The sequence below is a fragment of the Danio rerio genome, chromosome 6 (genome assembly GCF_049306965.1).
Source record: "Danio rerio strain Tuebingen ecotype United States chromosome 6, GRCz12tu, whole genome shotgun sequence".
In the NCBI taxonomy this organism is placed as follows: Eukaryota; Metazoa; Chordata; class Actinopteri; order Cypriniformes; family Danionidae; genus Danio; species Danio rerio.
The window spans coordinates 52,138,579-52,152,927 of NC_133181.1; the positions used below are offsets into that span (position 1 = coordinate 52,138,579).

The 14,349-nt window shown below is 36.3% G+C and overlaps 1 protein-coding gene across 1 annotated transcript; it reads right to left on the minus strand.

Moving 5' to 3' along the window:
* Positions 1–8,652: 8,652 nt before the first annotated feature.
* Positions 8,653–14,015, minus strand: rps26l (ribosomal protein S26, like). The gene is given in 4 exon segments (NM_200742.1): positions 8,653–8,755; positions 11,439–11,569; positions 11,655–11,832; positions 14,007–14,015. Coding segments are annotated over 4 exon segments (348 nt in total). The 5' UTR covers positions 14,010–14,015; the 3' UTR covers positions 8,653–8,719.
* Between the last annotated feature and the right edge of the window lie 334 nt (positions 14,016–14,349).

The window sequence follows — 14,349 nt, forward strand, 5'->3', positions numbered from 1 at the left end:
GAAACTAAACATGTTTAATCGTATGAATGCGTTTTCTGTTTAACATAGCCTACTAGTTTAAATAAAAAAATACCATCCCTCCTATTTGTTTTCAATTAGTTTAGCTCGCTAAAACACCTCATAAGTGAATAGTTAGATTTTATCATTTAATGTAAAAAAAATCTTCAAAATGTATGAAATATTAGGCTCAGAAAGCTAAATCAGGTGGCAGAAGTTTTGAAATTTTGGTTTTTAGTGGCATTTATTGGCCATTTTGATGGTTTTTAATTTCTGACTTTGATGAACAGCAACTTCTGTTTATTTCATCGCATCAGATCTTCATTTTTAAAATAAACCTTGGACCAAATCAAGAGCCAGGGTTCTCGGGTTCTTCCACCAAAATACTTTTCTTAAAGCTCTGGTATAAACAGTGACTTTGTGTTGATAATTTATATATATATATATATATATATATATATATATATATATATATATATATATATATATATATATATATATATATATATATTTGCAATTAAAATTATTATAATTTGTCTTCTCTTTTTTTTTTTCTTTTTCTTTATGTTTCCCAAATGTTTAAGCAAGGGATTTTTCACAATATTCCTAATATTTTTTTTCTTCTGGAGAGAGTTTTATTTGTTTTATTTCAGATAGATGTGCTGTGCCCCAGTAGAGCTTTATGTCTGGCAACGCCCCTGTTACAGCAATAAAAATCTGCACACAATGACCAGACCTCCAGGACCAAGTCTGAGAACACCTGCCTATAGTTCATGACCTAGAACAGTGTTTCTCAACCACGTTCCTGGAGGACCACCAACACATCATTTTGAATGTCGCCTTTGTCTGTCACACCCATTATTTCAGTCTCTGCTAATGAGTTTAATCTGAATAAGGTGCGTTTGGTTAAGGAGACATGGAAAATGTGCAGAACTGGTGATTTAACAAACCTAATGATTTAACAAACCCCAGGGTGTAAACTGGCATGGACGGGACGGAGGGGACATCTCCCCACCAATATCCACCAAGTACTGAAATGTCCCCACCAATAATTAAATCGCCTTCAAAAAAAAAAAAAAAAAAAAAGAATGCTCCGTCAACCCTTAGTAACCTAGATGTGCTCAAAGGGTTAAATCCACAGACATCCAGTTGAATTATTAGCCCACCTGAATTGTTTTCCTGTTTATTTTTTTTCCCTATTTTTTGTTTAACGGAGAGAAGATTTTTTTATCAACACAAATGTAAATAAAAAGCTAAATTTAAATCTTTTCATCATATACTTTATAAACCTTCCAGAACTTGAACATTGTTTAAAAAATTGACAAAAAGTGTCTCTATGGCCTTATACAGTTAGGTGATAGTTTTGGCAGTGCTGTTAAAAGGTTAATTGTCATGAAAGGAAAAATCAATCACACCTGCTTTGTTAGTGCAAATTATTATATATGTAGCTTTGTCATTTAAGCAATTAAACCATTCAATCAAGTTTACACTTCAAGTGATTTCATTATGAAAATCAGATTTTTTTTCAAAAGTAACTAACTAGTACTTTTACCTAATATTAGTATTATTTACTAAAATTTAAATTGTTTTAGCGGTGTAATAGGCCTAGTATTTTTACTTGAGTACAAAAACATTTAACAAGCACATTTCGTAGAGGTTTATTATATTATTAATTATTGATATAGGATTAATTATTAGATTATTATTAAAGGTTTTTATTATTTTAAATACCCATGCAATGTTTTTATGGGTTGCTGAGAGTATATTTCTAATCTTCAATACGTTTAATGCTTGTCAGTCTTAAAAATAAATATAGGTGCTGGAAAATGTGCTTAAAAGTCCTTGATTTTTATTAAGGTTTTTTGCTTGTTTGTTTTTACCTGCAAGCTCAGTTAATGTTCAGGCTTTTTATAATGTTTAAAGTGGATGATAATAATACATATTCATAATTAAAGGAATTAATCTGCCTCGTTTTTGAAGCTGTAGCTGCTGAATTCCTACTACGCTACTGTATTTTAATACTGGTCCTTATGGTGGTACACCTTATGGTGAAAAAAGTTTGAGAGCCACTGCTGTAGACTATAGAAAACGTTTTTAGCTTTTTTTAATTAGCTTAAAAAGGTTTGTCCATAAAATGTTGTGTTTAAAAAAAACTGCTTTTATTCTAGCCGTAATAAAACAAATAAGACTTTCTCCAGAAGAAAAAAATATTATCAGACATACTGTGAAAATTTCCTTGCCCTGTTGAACATAATTTGGGAAATATTTAAAAAAGAAAAAATTCAAAGGGGGGCCAATAATTCTGACTTCAACTGTATTTAATAGATAAAATGGATGGTTAAATTGCATCACACACCTCTCTAAATATCTGTACATTTAGCTGAGTAAAATCTGCAATTTAAACTTCATGTAACTTAGACAATTCATTAAACATGTACACATGTCATCTAGGGTGAAGCAGTGGTGCAGTAGGTAGTGCTGTCGCCTCACAGCAAGAAGGTCGCTGGTTTGAACCTCGGCTCAGTTCGTATTTCTGTGTGGAGTTTGCATGTTCTCCCTGCGTTTGCATGGGTTTTCTCCGGGAGCTCTGGTTTCCCCCACAGTCCAAAGACATGTGGTACAGGTGAATTGGGTAGGCTAAATTGTCCGTATGTGAATGTGTGTGGATGTTTCCCAGGAATGGGTTGCAGCTGGAAGGGCATCCCCTGCGTAAAAACTTGCTGGATAAGTTGGCGGTTCATTCCGCTGTAGCGACCCTGGATTAATAAAGCAACTAAGCCGACAAGAAAATGAATGAATGAACATGTCATCTACTATATAACAGCAGGTAAACTATGCTTATATAGAATACATTTAACTGATACAATAATAACTTTAGGCTATTTCCCAGGTAGCAAAGAATTCTGGCCCAGATTTGGCATAAAGCTGGCACAGGAGGCATTCCTCCAGTATACCTCTCTAAATTTCTGTACATTCATACCTCCTCAGAGCCATACAGTAAAATCATGTAAATCGACTTTTGCAGCACAAGATGTGCTTCATTAATGGTTATTTATATTATTAAGCGTTTAAATGTTTTTAAAAGCACAAAACTCTAGGGATGTATGTCCCAAGCAATATCAAGAGCAATGCACCCTTGAACAAACCCTTTTTAAAAATACCAATGGAAAAAAAAACATAAAAACATTTTTAAAACTAGAACTCACAAAAGTTACTCAAAAAACACGAAATGACCAAAAAAATGAACAGACACAAATGTTTTTTAATTAACTAACATGTAACAAAACCTCAACACTTAAGGCATCAATCACAAATATCAGCATAAAACATTACACAGGTTTCACAACATTGTAAGCATTGTTTTCTAAGCTGAGAATTTTAAAAGGAAGTGCATTTTCAGATTTTAACTTTAGATTACCAGGTCAAACCATTTTTCTTTTCTCAATGACATTCACAGATAAATTGTCCACCACAAAACTAGCAACATGAGCTTCATATGGTTAGTTTACCCAATACATATTTCATTTGTACTTAAAAAGACGTCTCATAAATGTCTAACAGACGTCGGCTTGGTTAAAACAAATTTGGGCTGTCAGTTAAAATCTAGACCAAGAATATAGCCCAAAACTAGACTAGTCATCAAAAGAGTTAACGTTTATCTGAAATGTCTGAAGAAGTGGTTTTGTATCCAGCTCGATACTCAACTCAGTCAAAATAAATACAAGTTTCAGAAAAACTACAGTTCTATCAGCTCTTCATCCTTCTCCTGCGTAAAGAAGTACGACACAGTTTCCCGAAGAAACTCCAGTATCTTCCTCCCGCTGGTCACATAGCAGATCTTGTACAGGAACTCTCCAAACATCACCAACACAAAGAGTACAAGCAAACTTAGAAAGATGCGGTCCACATGGTAAAGCACCTTCTCCTTGAGCGTGCGCTGATCCCAAGGAACTGCGGCTCGAGCCTCGCTGTATTGGCCAAAATGCAGCAAGGCCTCCTCATCACTGTTCATCTCCTGCTCCTCAGCGGCTCCATCATCTTCTGCCATGCCGAAAAACTCTCTCCACGAGCTTAACCTTTAAAAATTGCTTCTGTGATGAAATTGTGAAGACCTTTTGTGGCTCTGCCCTGCGCGCGGATGAAGAATAAAGCCTGTGGTAATTGAATTGGCAGCAGCTTAATTAGTTTGAAGCCTCTTTTTTAATAGCTGAAGTCGGAGGAGATACAAAGGATGGCCTATTTAGGTGAACAGAACTAATTAACTGCAGCTATTTGATGTATTTTTTCTCTCCATTGTGCTGGTCGGAGCTGCTGTGTGCCGGACTGAATAAAGCAGGCCGATTATTTGATGAACTCACACCTCGCTAAGGAGATCACCGGGGTTTAGTGACACTCAGCACTTCTCAAAATCCTACAGGAACAGATGGCAGATGATGTGGAATGGGGCTGGGAGATGCTTACCAAACATGACTAGTTTTTAGTACTATTTTAATATGGGCTTTTTAGGCGGGGAGGGGGTGGGGGTAGTAAACTGTTTATATAGAATAACTTTACTGATACGATAATAACTTTAGGCTATTAGTTACTACCTAGGTAGCAAAGAATTCTGGCCAAGATTTGGCATAAATCTCGCACAGGAGGCAAACTTCCAGCATGTGGGCCAAACATGGCCTGGGTTTGGCAGAGGTGGCACCGTCTTTAAGGCGGCACACAAGATTTGGGCCAGATGTAAAATGTAGCATTTGGCCCAGATGTTAATAATTGATATGTGGGACTCGCAAGTTTGGCCTGTCTTGACCCACATTTAAAATACTTTAAAATATTTTTGAGTAATGAAAAAGTTCTACCAATCAATCATGTCGCTTTGAGGAAAAGCACAGCCATAGTGTGCTTAAAGCACAATGCTTTATGGGTTTATCAATTTTATTGCAAGCGAGACACATCCAGCTTATCTGGCCCAGTTCAGACCAGTTCTGAGTTTGTAACTTGGGTGTGACTTGACCCAGATATAGTCCATGTTTGGCCCTTGTCTGAACTGTCTAAGCTAACTGAGTGTGTAAAAGATGTTAAAGACTGGATGACCAACAATTTTCTTTTCTTAAACTCAGACAAAGCAGCAGATCTCACAACTCGAGCTGCAATTAGAGGGATACAACAATAGCATTAGCTTTACTATAAAAGATCTGGGTGTCATATTAGACAGCAATTTAACTTTAGAAAATCATATATCCCATGTCACAAAAACTGCATTCTTTCATCTGAGAAATATCACTAAATTACCAAGTATGCTATCCATCTCTGATGCAGAAAGCTACTGTAAGCTGAGAAAATATTATATACTTTTCTTTCTATGCTAATGAAGGACTTCTGAGACATTCCAAGCGTGGGATGGGTCCTCCTGGTAAGGCAGAGTTCCTCACAGTTCCAATACACATCTCTGCCATTTGCTTGCAGTAACCATGTGCTCTTCACCATACACAATTCATCTGCTCGTGTTCTTCTTTCAGATAACTTTGTCATGTTTGGTGTCATTTGACAGTTTATGACTTCAGTGTTGTAGTGATGAAATCAAAAGAGACATTGATTAATTGTATTTCAATCTACAATATATTTACTATTGTTGGGCCATGGCCTGAGGAGAGTATGTTAATGTACTTCTCCCCCACTTCATCTCTTCAACTTTGCTCTCACGTTCAGCTGGTTTTGGGGGTTGGTTTTCACTCATGTTGGACAATGCTTTGCTCAGGGTATAATAGGGAAAGGTAACTGTTGATCTGGGAGAATGGCTTTTACTCTGCATCTCCCGCACACTAGTGCGTAGCCTCATATGCTAACAAAGGCAGTTTCACTGTCTTTGTTGCTCAGCAGTGCATACGTTACAGCTAATTTCTTTATACAGTATGTTAGTTTGTTTCATTCTAATGTCTGTATATTTGATCATGTAACTTAATAAACAACTTTGCCTACTTTAAGGCATAGAGATTCTTTCCCTTTATCAATGATGATAACAACTTTTAATGGAGTCAGATTAATTACAATAGAGTCAGATAAATAACGGATTTAAACCTGCCATCTTTCAACTGCTTTCTGTTTACGATTATTGGTTCAGAATAGCAGCGTAAGCTTCAAGCCTTACGCTACTCCATGCTTTTATGACCTCTAGGCTGGATTACTGTAATGCTGTTTGCTGGCTGCCCAGCATCCTCCATTAATAAACTTCAGCTAGTATAAAACGCAGCTGCCAGAGTTCTTACCAGGTCTAGAAAATATGATTACATCACCCCAATTTTATCCTCCTTACACTAACTGCCTGTTAAGTTTCGTATTGAATTTAATATATTGCTTCTTACCTATAAAGCTTTGAATAATCTAGCTCCTGTTTATCTAACCAACCTAACGTCTCGCTACAATCCAACCCGCTCTAAGATCTCAACACTCAGGGCTTCTGGTAGTACCTAGAATAGCTAAATTAAATAAAGGAGGTCGAGCCTTCCCATTTATGGCTCTCAAACTCTGGAATACCCCTCCCTATAATGTCAGAGGCTCAGACAAACTCTTCTAATTCAAAACTAGATTAAAAACCTATATTTTTGGTAAAGCAGACACTCAGTGCATCACTTAGCGGTATGATACAAACCTGTGCTCCACACATGTTTTTGCATGTCGTTTATATACACTATGAACAGCAGCTTTGCCAGTTATTCTCTTTATTCTCAATTTCCACCTGGGGATACTCATTCCGAGGCCCGCAGACTATGCAGCACCACTGATTTAAGGGATGATCGTAAGGTTTCCATAATCCTGGACCAGGCCGTATCCTTAGCAGCTGCTGTGCTGGTCATTGAGGAGCGGAGAGCATGAGACTGATTCCTGTGACACTCCAGAGACAGACGAGTCTTCGCTGAGGTCCAGCTTCCAGCCTCTGGTGCCTTGACTGCAGCTCTATACACAAAATTTGGCCAGTGGAAAAATGGTCGTGCCCAACTGAACCTGGTTTCTCTCTCGGTTTTTAATTCTTCACTTTCGCCAATTGGTGAAGTTTTTTCCTCACCGCTGTCACCACTGGTTAGCATGGTTCGGGATCTGTAGAGCTGCGGCATTGGGCCAAACAAACCTAATTTTGTGGGGGCCAAACCTGGGCCAGAGAAATTTTGTTATGTGGGTAAAGTTATTAGTTATGTAATCAATAACCTTAACTTTTCCAATTTCCTGATTGTAAGAGAATATAAAGCTCCTTTGAAACAATAATTATTGTGAAATGTGCTATACAAATACACTTTAATTGAAATTATTAGCATACCAGTGTTGAGTGTAATGAGTTGAGTAACCCAATAGTATTAGGATGCAGACTTAGCTTTGCAAGCTGAGACTGCATATTTCAGAGATGCAATGTCAGACACAATGCACTTAACGAAGCTAGTGACGTCACTGTGAGGGGTAGGGTTAGGTAGGGTGTTAGTGAGGCCAGCAGGGATGCTCAACCTGCGGTCTATGTGGGTCCTAATGCCCCAGCAGCGAATGAGACTCTATACTGCTCAGTGAACACCATCTTTCGGATGAGACCTTAAACTGAAGTGCTGACTCTCTGAGGTCGTTAAAATTACCAGGATGTTCTTTCGAAAATGGGTATTCTGGCCAGATTTGCCCACTAGCCTCTGTCCATCATGGCCTCCTAACCATCCCCATATCATAATTGTCTTCATCATGCTGTCTCCTCTCCACCAATCAGCTGGTGTGTGGAATGCCCTGGCGCAATATGGCTGCCGTCGCATCATCCAGGTGGATGCTGCACACTGGTGGTGGATGAGGAGTTTCTCTTCAATGTGTAATGCACTTTTGAGTGTCCAGAAAGGGATTATATGAATGTAAGGAATTATTGTTATTATTATGGGCATTAAAAGCGTTGCATGCAGCTCAACTTAGAACTGTCTGCATCTACACCATAGGCCTCAAACTCAATTCCTTGAGGGCCGCAGCTCTGCAGTTTTGCTCTAACCTATTCAAACACACCTGATGCAACTAATCAGTGTTTAAAACTCTTGTGAACACTATTTATTGGATCAGATGTGTTTGAATAGTTGAAGCAAAACTGCAGAGCTGCAGCCCTCAAGGAATTGAGTTTGAGACCTATGAACTAGACCCTTCTCGAGTAACCAGTTGCTGTAATTACTTATCCAGAGAAGTAAATTAAGGGATTATTGCTATATGTATTAGTTACTTGCACTGTGCTTGACCTAAATACTGTAATTTCAACAGTTCTTTATAAATCAATTAAAAAAATCAAATAAATTATTCAATTAAAGAACAATATTTCATATTACTTTAAAGATGTGCTTTTAATTTAATGTATATATTTTATAAAACTGACTGCATTTAATTTAATTTGTAAAATATCAAAACTTCATACTGGTGTAAAAAATATGAAACTGATTTGTGCCAAAGCGAGTGCTCTATTCAGGCCAGCAGTTTATAAACTGATAACAGATGTTCAGAAATTAAATATACAGTGATGAGAGATGTTTTATCAGTCATAATAACAATGAATGGTAACATTAAAAAATGTATGGATGATTAAACATGACTGAGCTCCTCAAACTCAACCCACAGAGCAGTAACACAAGCAAACAAACTATAAAAACAGCACAAACACCTGGATCTGTTTCAGATATTTTCCGTTTTATTTTTCTGCATGAAAATGCACAGGATGTGAAGATGAACTGATTCACATGGGCTTTGGTGGAGCTCTGGGTGCAGCACCCTGTAGGAAAACATAGAAATAGAAAATGCTGAGATCCACACTAAACTTTAAGTGCACTACATAAAATATCAAGTTTAACGTCCTGCAGCTGTGGAGCATTATGAGCTTGGTAAACTTCTGGGTCCAAACACAAACACCAACTGCAACTAATATACACTCAGTGTGCTGCAATACTGTTGAAAATCATGATTGTAAATGATCATATGCCTGCATAATCTTAGACAGACAGAGACTCTTTTCTATAACTGGTTAAAATAAAGGAGGGATGCAGCAACTCTAGAGACCGTAATGAATGCGATTTTTCAAAATACACGTTGTTAGCCCATTTCCACTAGCATAAAACTGTTGCTAGTTCATCTAGCCAGTCGTTTCTTTGCTTTTCCACTGGTTAGAGCTACTGTTTTACGACTCATCCCTCTTAGCTACTCAAACGCAGAAGCACCAGACACAAATGCAATCTTACCGATGTGCTGCTATTAATGTAAACTTTGCAAACCTACTAATAAATTAGACCTCATGTTGTGTCAATCGTATTGGCACACTGCCTCGTCCACCATAAAACAACTCGAACCAGGTTTGATTTTCTTCCGCTTTTCGCATTTGAAAAAGCCCTTTGAGAGGTGTTTTGAGAGTTCAGAGCCACCGTACAAGCAAATGCCGTCCTTTCAGCTACATAACTTTGACAAACACAGTGCATAAGATAAAGACAGCTGAGAACCTCTATTTGCTGGATTCAGAGACTGCCGCACATCTCCCCTGCTGCTGCTTGGTGTGTCCAAAAATTTGATATACTACCCATAGACATTATAATAGAAAGCATGGTCTACTGGTGGCCCCCCATCTACTACTGCCAGTCTCAGTTCAGTATTTGTTTATGTACATGAATGTTAAGTGTCAAAAGGAAAGTATAAAAAATTAAACAGATTTTCGGATTCAGTGTGCAAGGTTTGTTTATGTGATTATTTTTCCGCATATGAATACGGAAATATCGGACTTCAGTGTGCAAAGACCTTAACGGTGACCCCACCCTCAGCCCCAGACGGAAGTGCTTCTTCTAGCTCAATGATGTTTTGGGTGTCAAAATACAAAGAACTGTTCTGGAACTAAACTCCAAAGCACTGTGGAAAAGTGGTATTTAATGTGTCAAATGGCTAACAGTGGTCTTAAATGGGAATACTTTTCTCAATTCAAAAGAGCAGACGTTTGGACCCAGAAAGTGTTCCCATTCTAAAGGTTTAGTTCACCTAAAAATTATGTTATTTAAAGTTTTTTTTTTTTATCTATTACCTACCCTCACATCATTTCAAAGCCCAGAGACTCTCATTCATCTTCAAAATACAAATTAATATATTTGAGATGGATTTTCTTACATGAGCTCTGTCATCCTGCATAGATAACTAGGTTAACAATAATGTTCAGAAAAATGCCAAAAAACATCCTCAAAACAGAACATGTGCCTTGAGTGGTTCATGCAGAATATTATCAAGCTACAAGAATACTCAAAAAACAAAAATAACAACATTATTCAACAGTTTCTTTTCAGTGTCAGTATAGGGTGCACGTTTACAAGTGCTGTGCAGTAACATATATTCTCTTCGCATGCTAATGCGTGATTTTCTGTTTGAAACAAAGCACAAGCGAAACCATGGTAATGCGTCACGGCCTAGTGTAACGTGAACGTGCACCCTATACTGTCACTGAGAACAAACTGATGAATAAAGTTAACATTTTTATGTCCGCATTTCCGAAGCTTGATTACGTTCCACTGAAGGTATATGGTCAGTATTGAGGATGTTTTTTTGCTAATAATTTTCTGGACTTTGAATGTCTTTGGACCATTGCTGTCTATGGAGGATGAGGGAGCTCTCAGATTTCACCTAAAATATCTTTATTTGTGTTATGAAGTTCTTTGTGGATTGCAGTGACATGAGGGTAAGTACATTTTTATGTATTTATTTATTGTTATTGCTAAACAATAACAAAGGCATTAATAACTGAGAAGTTCACTTAGACTGACAATAATTCCCATTCACAGTCTTTACATCCACATTATTAACAACAACAAAACAAAAAGCAGGAAATTAAATGAATAAAATAAAAACATTAAAAATAAAATCATAAATTAAAAGAAATAAGTAGAGGAGTTGAAAGTTCTCAAAATATACCAAAATCCTATAATAAAGTATATCAATATCTTTCTTTTTGACTTTTCATCTCTCTTAATGTCTTCACATTCATCACAAATTCTTCGTTAAACACTACTAATGTTGGCAATATTGGAAAATTAAAATGTATGAATTTACATTTTAACATTATCAACAAATTTTTTATTCTAAATAATATATTATTTATCTTATTTATTTTATCTTTTTACTAGTGCTGGGCAATGACTTAGCTGCATTCAAAATAAAAGTTTGTTTAGAAATAATATGCATGTGTGTGTATTGTGCATCATTATCTGTGTGCGATACACACACATAAGTAGAAACAAAACTACACAATTTAGTTTCACATATATTACGTCAAACAATCTTTAATTTTGAATGCGATTAAACTTTTCCCAACACTACTTTTTAACCTTAAATATCAAACCAAATTTAATAGTTTTTGAGGGCGAGTAATTATTAACAGAATTTTCATTTTTGGGTGAATTAACCCTTTAACAAATGTTCAGTGCACTTACACTAGGCCTGAATCGAGGAGGTGGTGTTCGGTCCTTGCGAGCCTCGCGGGATCTATTCCTCACCACTTTACTGTGGATGGCACAGCTGACGCAGTAATGCAGCTTCACGTAGAGCTTGGGCAACACGTACGCTACAAAAAGATCAGCATTTTCATCAGGACCGGCACATAATGACAGAACTCTGAGGATGTTTTAGTAGTTAAAGCAGAGTCTTACAGTCGAACACGCTGGCCTCTGAGATGTCCCTCACTGCGGCGGCCTCCACAATGTTCCTGATGACGAACTTCTTGATGGCCTTGTCTTTGGGGACGCAGCGGGCGCAGTTGGTGCAGCGGATGGGCTGGACATGACCACGACCCTTCTTTGCACGGCCGTTGTTCCTTCTTTTCTTAGTCTACCAATAAAGAGAGGTAAAACTTTTAAATAAAGAACATCTGATTGAAATCCTAAACTTGACCAATGCATTTCAGTCAATCTTCTGTCTGATAATAAGCCTTTTAAAAACGATTAACAAATTCTGTCAAGAGCAAAAAGGTTTCTTTTTCGTGCATTGAGGGACTGTAAAGCTTTTTTTGGGTTTGTTAGTATAGGTTCATACACAATTTTACTACTAAAATTGCATGATTTTTCAATAACTAAGTAATGTATTTATAAAGGGGATTTATTGTGTATGGCCTTACACCCAAAACACTTCACAATCATGAGGGGGGTCTCTCCACACCACCTAGATGATGCAACGGCTTCCACAGGACCACGGCGCTAGAGCGCTCACCACACACCAGCTATTGGGGGAGTGGAGAGACAGTGATAGAGCCAATTTGGTGGATGGGGATGATTGGAAGGCCATGATTCTAAGGGTCAGTTGAGGCTGCGGCCATATCACCTTGAATCACCCAAAATCTAAGTAAATTTTCATGACCTAATGTTTCATGTAATGCCAATGTGGTAAATAAAAAAAACAACAAGTTCAAATTTATTACAGCATATCATACAACACACAACAAACTATTTAGTTCAAATTTATTTTTATATCTATATAAAATGTATTCAGATAATGCTTACACAGCACTAATAATGTGAGAGCATGTTTTTGGCCAAGGACAAAAGGGAAGGACAACTAAACTACATTTAAGTATACAGATATATGACAAACTAATTTAAAACTTTTCCAGGCCTGCAAAATGCCATGACTTATCCAAAAAAAATATTTTGATAAAGTATCACTGTGCAGCCCCAAAATACCAACAAATTATCATTTTAAATCTTTATACTTTATACAACTGCACTTTTAACAACTGTTTCAACCATTTGTAAACAAAATGTACATTATAAATTGCATTTTAAATTGAATGCAATAAAGCATGATAATCAGGTATTCTTCTATTAGGAACACATCTAAATTAGTGATTCATTTTCCAATAAATGCGTTATCCTCGATTAACTTTCAAAAATTTGTTTTCAGAAAAGATACTTCAAAAGACACACTTGCATTTAATGTGATTTAAAATTAAATAATGTAATATTATTTTAGTATTTAATGCAGAAATACATTTTTGGCCAAAATGTATGTAGGAGCACATTTAAAAAGTTAAATACGTTTGAGACTTGCCAGCGCTCACAAACGATTGCATTTCTATTAAAAAAGAAAAAAAAGATCATTCATACATTTAAAAATGTGAACATTTTTAGAAATATGTTATGATTTCCTGAAAGCTTCAAATTCATCATTACTGCAAGAAAATCTTATAAAGAAAAAAAAATGCAGGTGTTTTTGTTACATCAATTTAAATAAAAGACTGTTCCTCTTCTACATTAATACATTATATATAATACAAATATATTACATTGTGGAAAAGTTGATTTTATATTCACACATTAACACTTTCTCCTCAATAGTATAATTTCAGAAAAGTATTATTTGCTAATACTAAATAGTGAAATCATTTTAGCAGCTAAAAACAAAGTACAACATTGGCACTATTTACTTGACAGTAAACAATGTTTTGAAGTCTCATTTGTACGTGATTTCAGACCGAATATTAAAAAGTACCATGGTAAACAATATAAGAAGCATGTCACAAATTGTCACTAAACGAATGTGAGAATATAAAAACACTTTACCTAAATTTATAATACCATATATCGTATTTATTAACGTTATTTAGATGCTTCCTTAACAGTCATGTCAGCCCTGTTTACACTCAATAATTATGACAGACCGCAATCTCTTGATATTAATTTAGCATATAAACTTTAACACATCTAGAACCAACATATTACATTAATAGCTATAATAAAAACGCAATACATGTCACTAATTTGCTCCATATTAACAACCAGTATCAGGCCTGAACATACCGCGTGTTACTGAAGCCGAAGCCACATGCTAACCATGTTCACACACTCTTCTCTCTAACCGTCAAATAGTCCAATTTTTGAGCCCGAAGACAACTAAATTAACTGCTTTATTAACTACACCACTCGACAATATGTTTTACTTGAAAACATATAACAGAATTCTTGCATTAAAACACGTTCATGTATCAATCGTGAAGGCTCGATACTCACCATCTTGAACGGGAGGCTGGAAAGAGGACCGGAAAAGGCAAACCGGAAGTAAAAGTCTTTCGTTTACAACAAAAGTTTTCGCTTGGGGAAAATATTGCATGTATACGATGTGATGGAGTGTTATAAACGTTTACTGCAAGAATACGGTTTAAAAGTTTACATACAATTAAGATATATCTCGTTATGTGACACGGAGGCTAATTTATTTGTTCAAGGAACTAGTTTACCGCGGATAGATACAGTGGTGGGGCTACGGCGAAGGCAGCCTAAAAGTCACGACACACAATATAAAAATTAAGATTATTATTACAATATAACATGCTAGCAAAGGTGAGAATTGCGT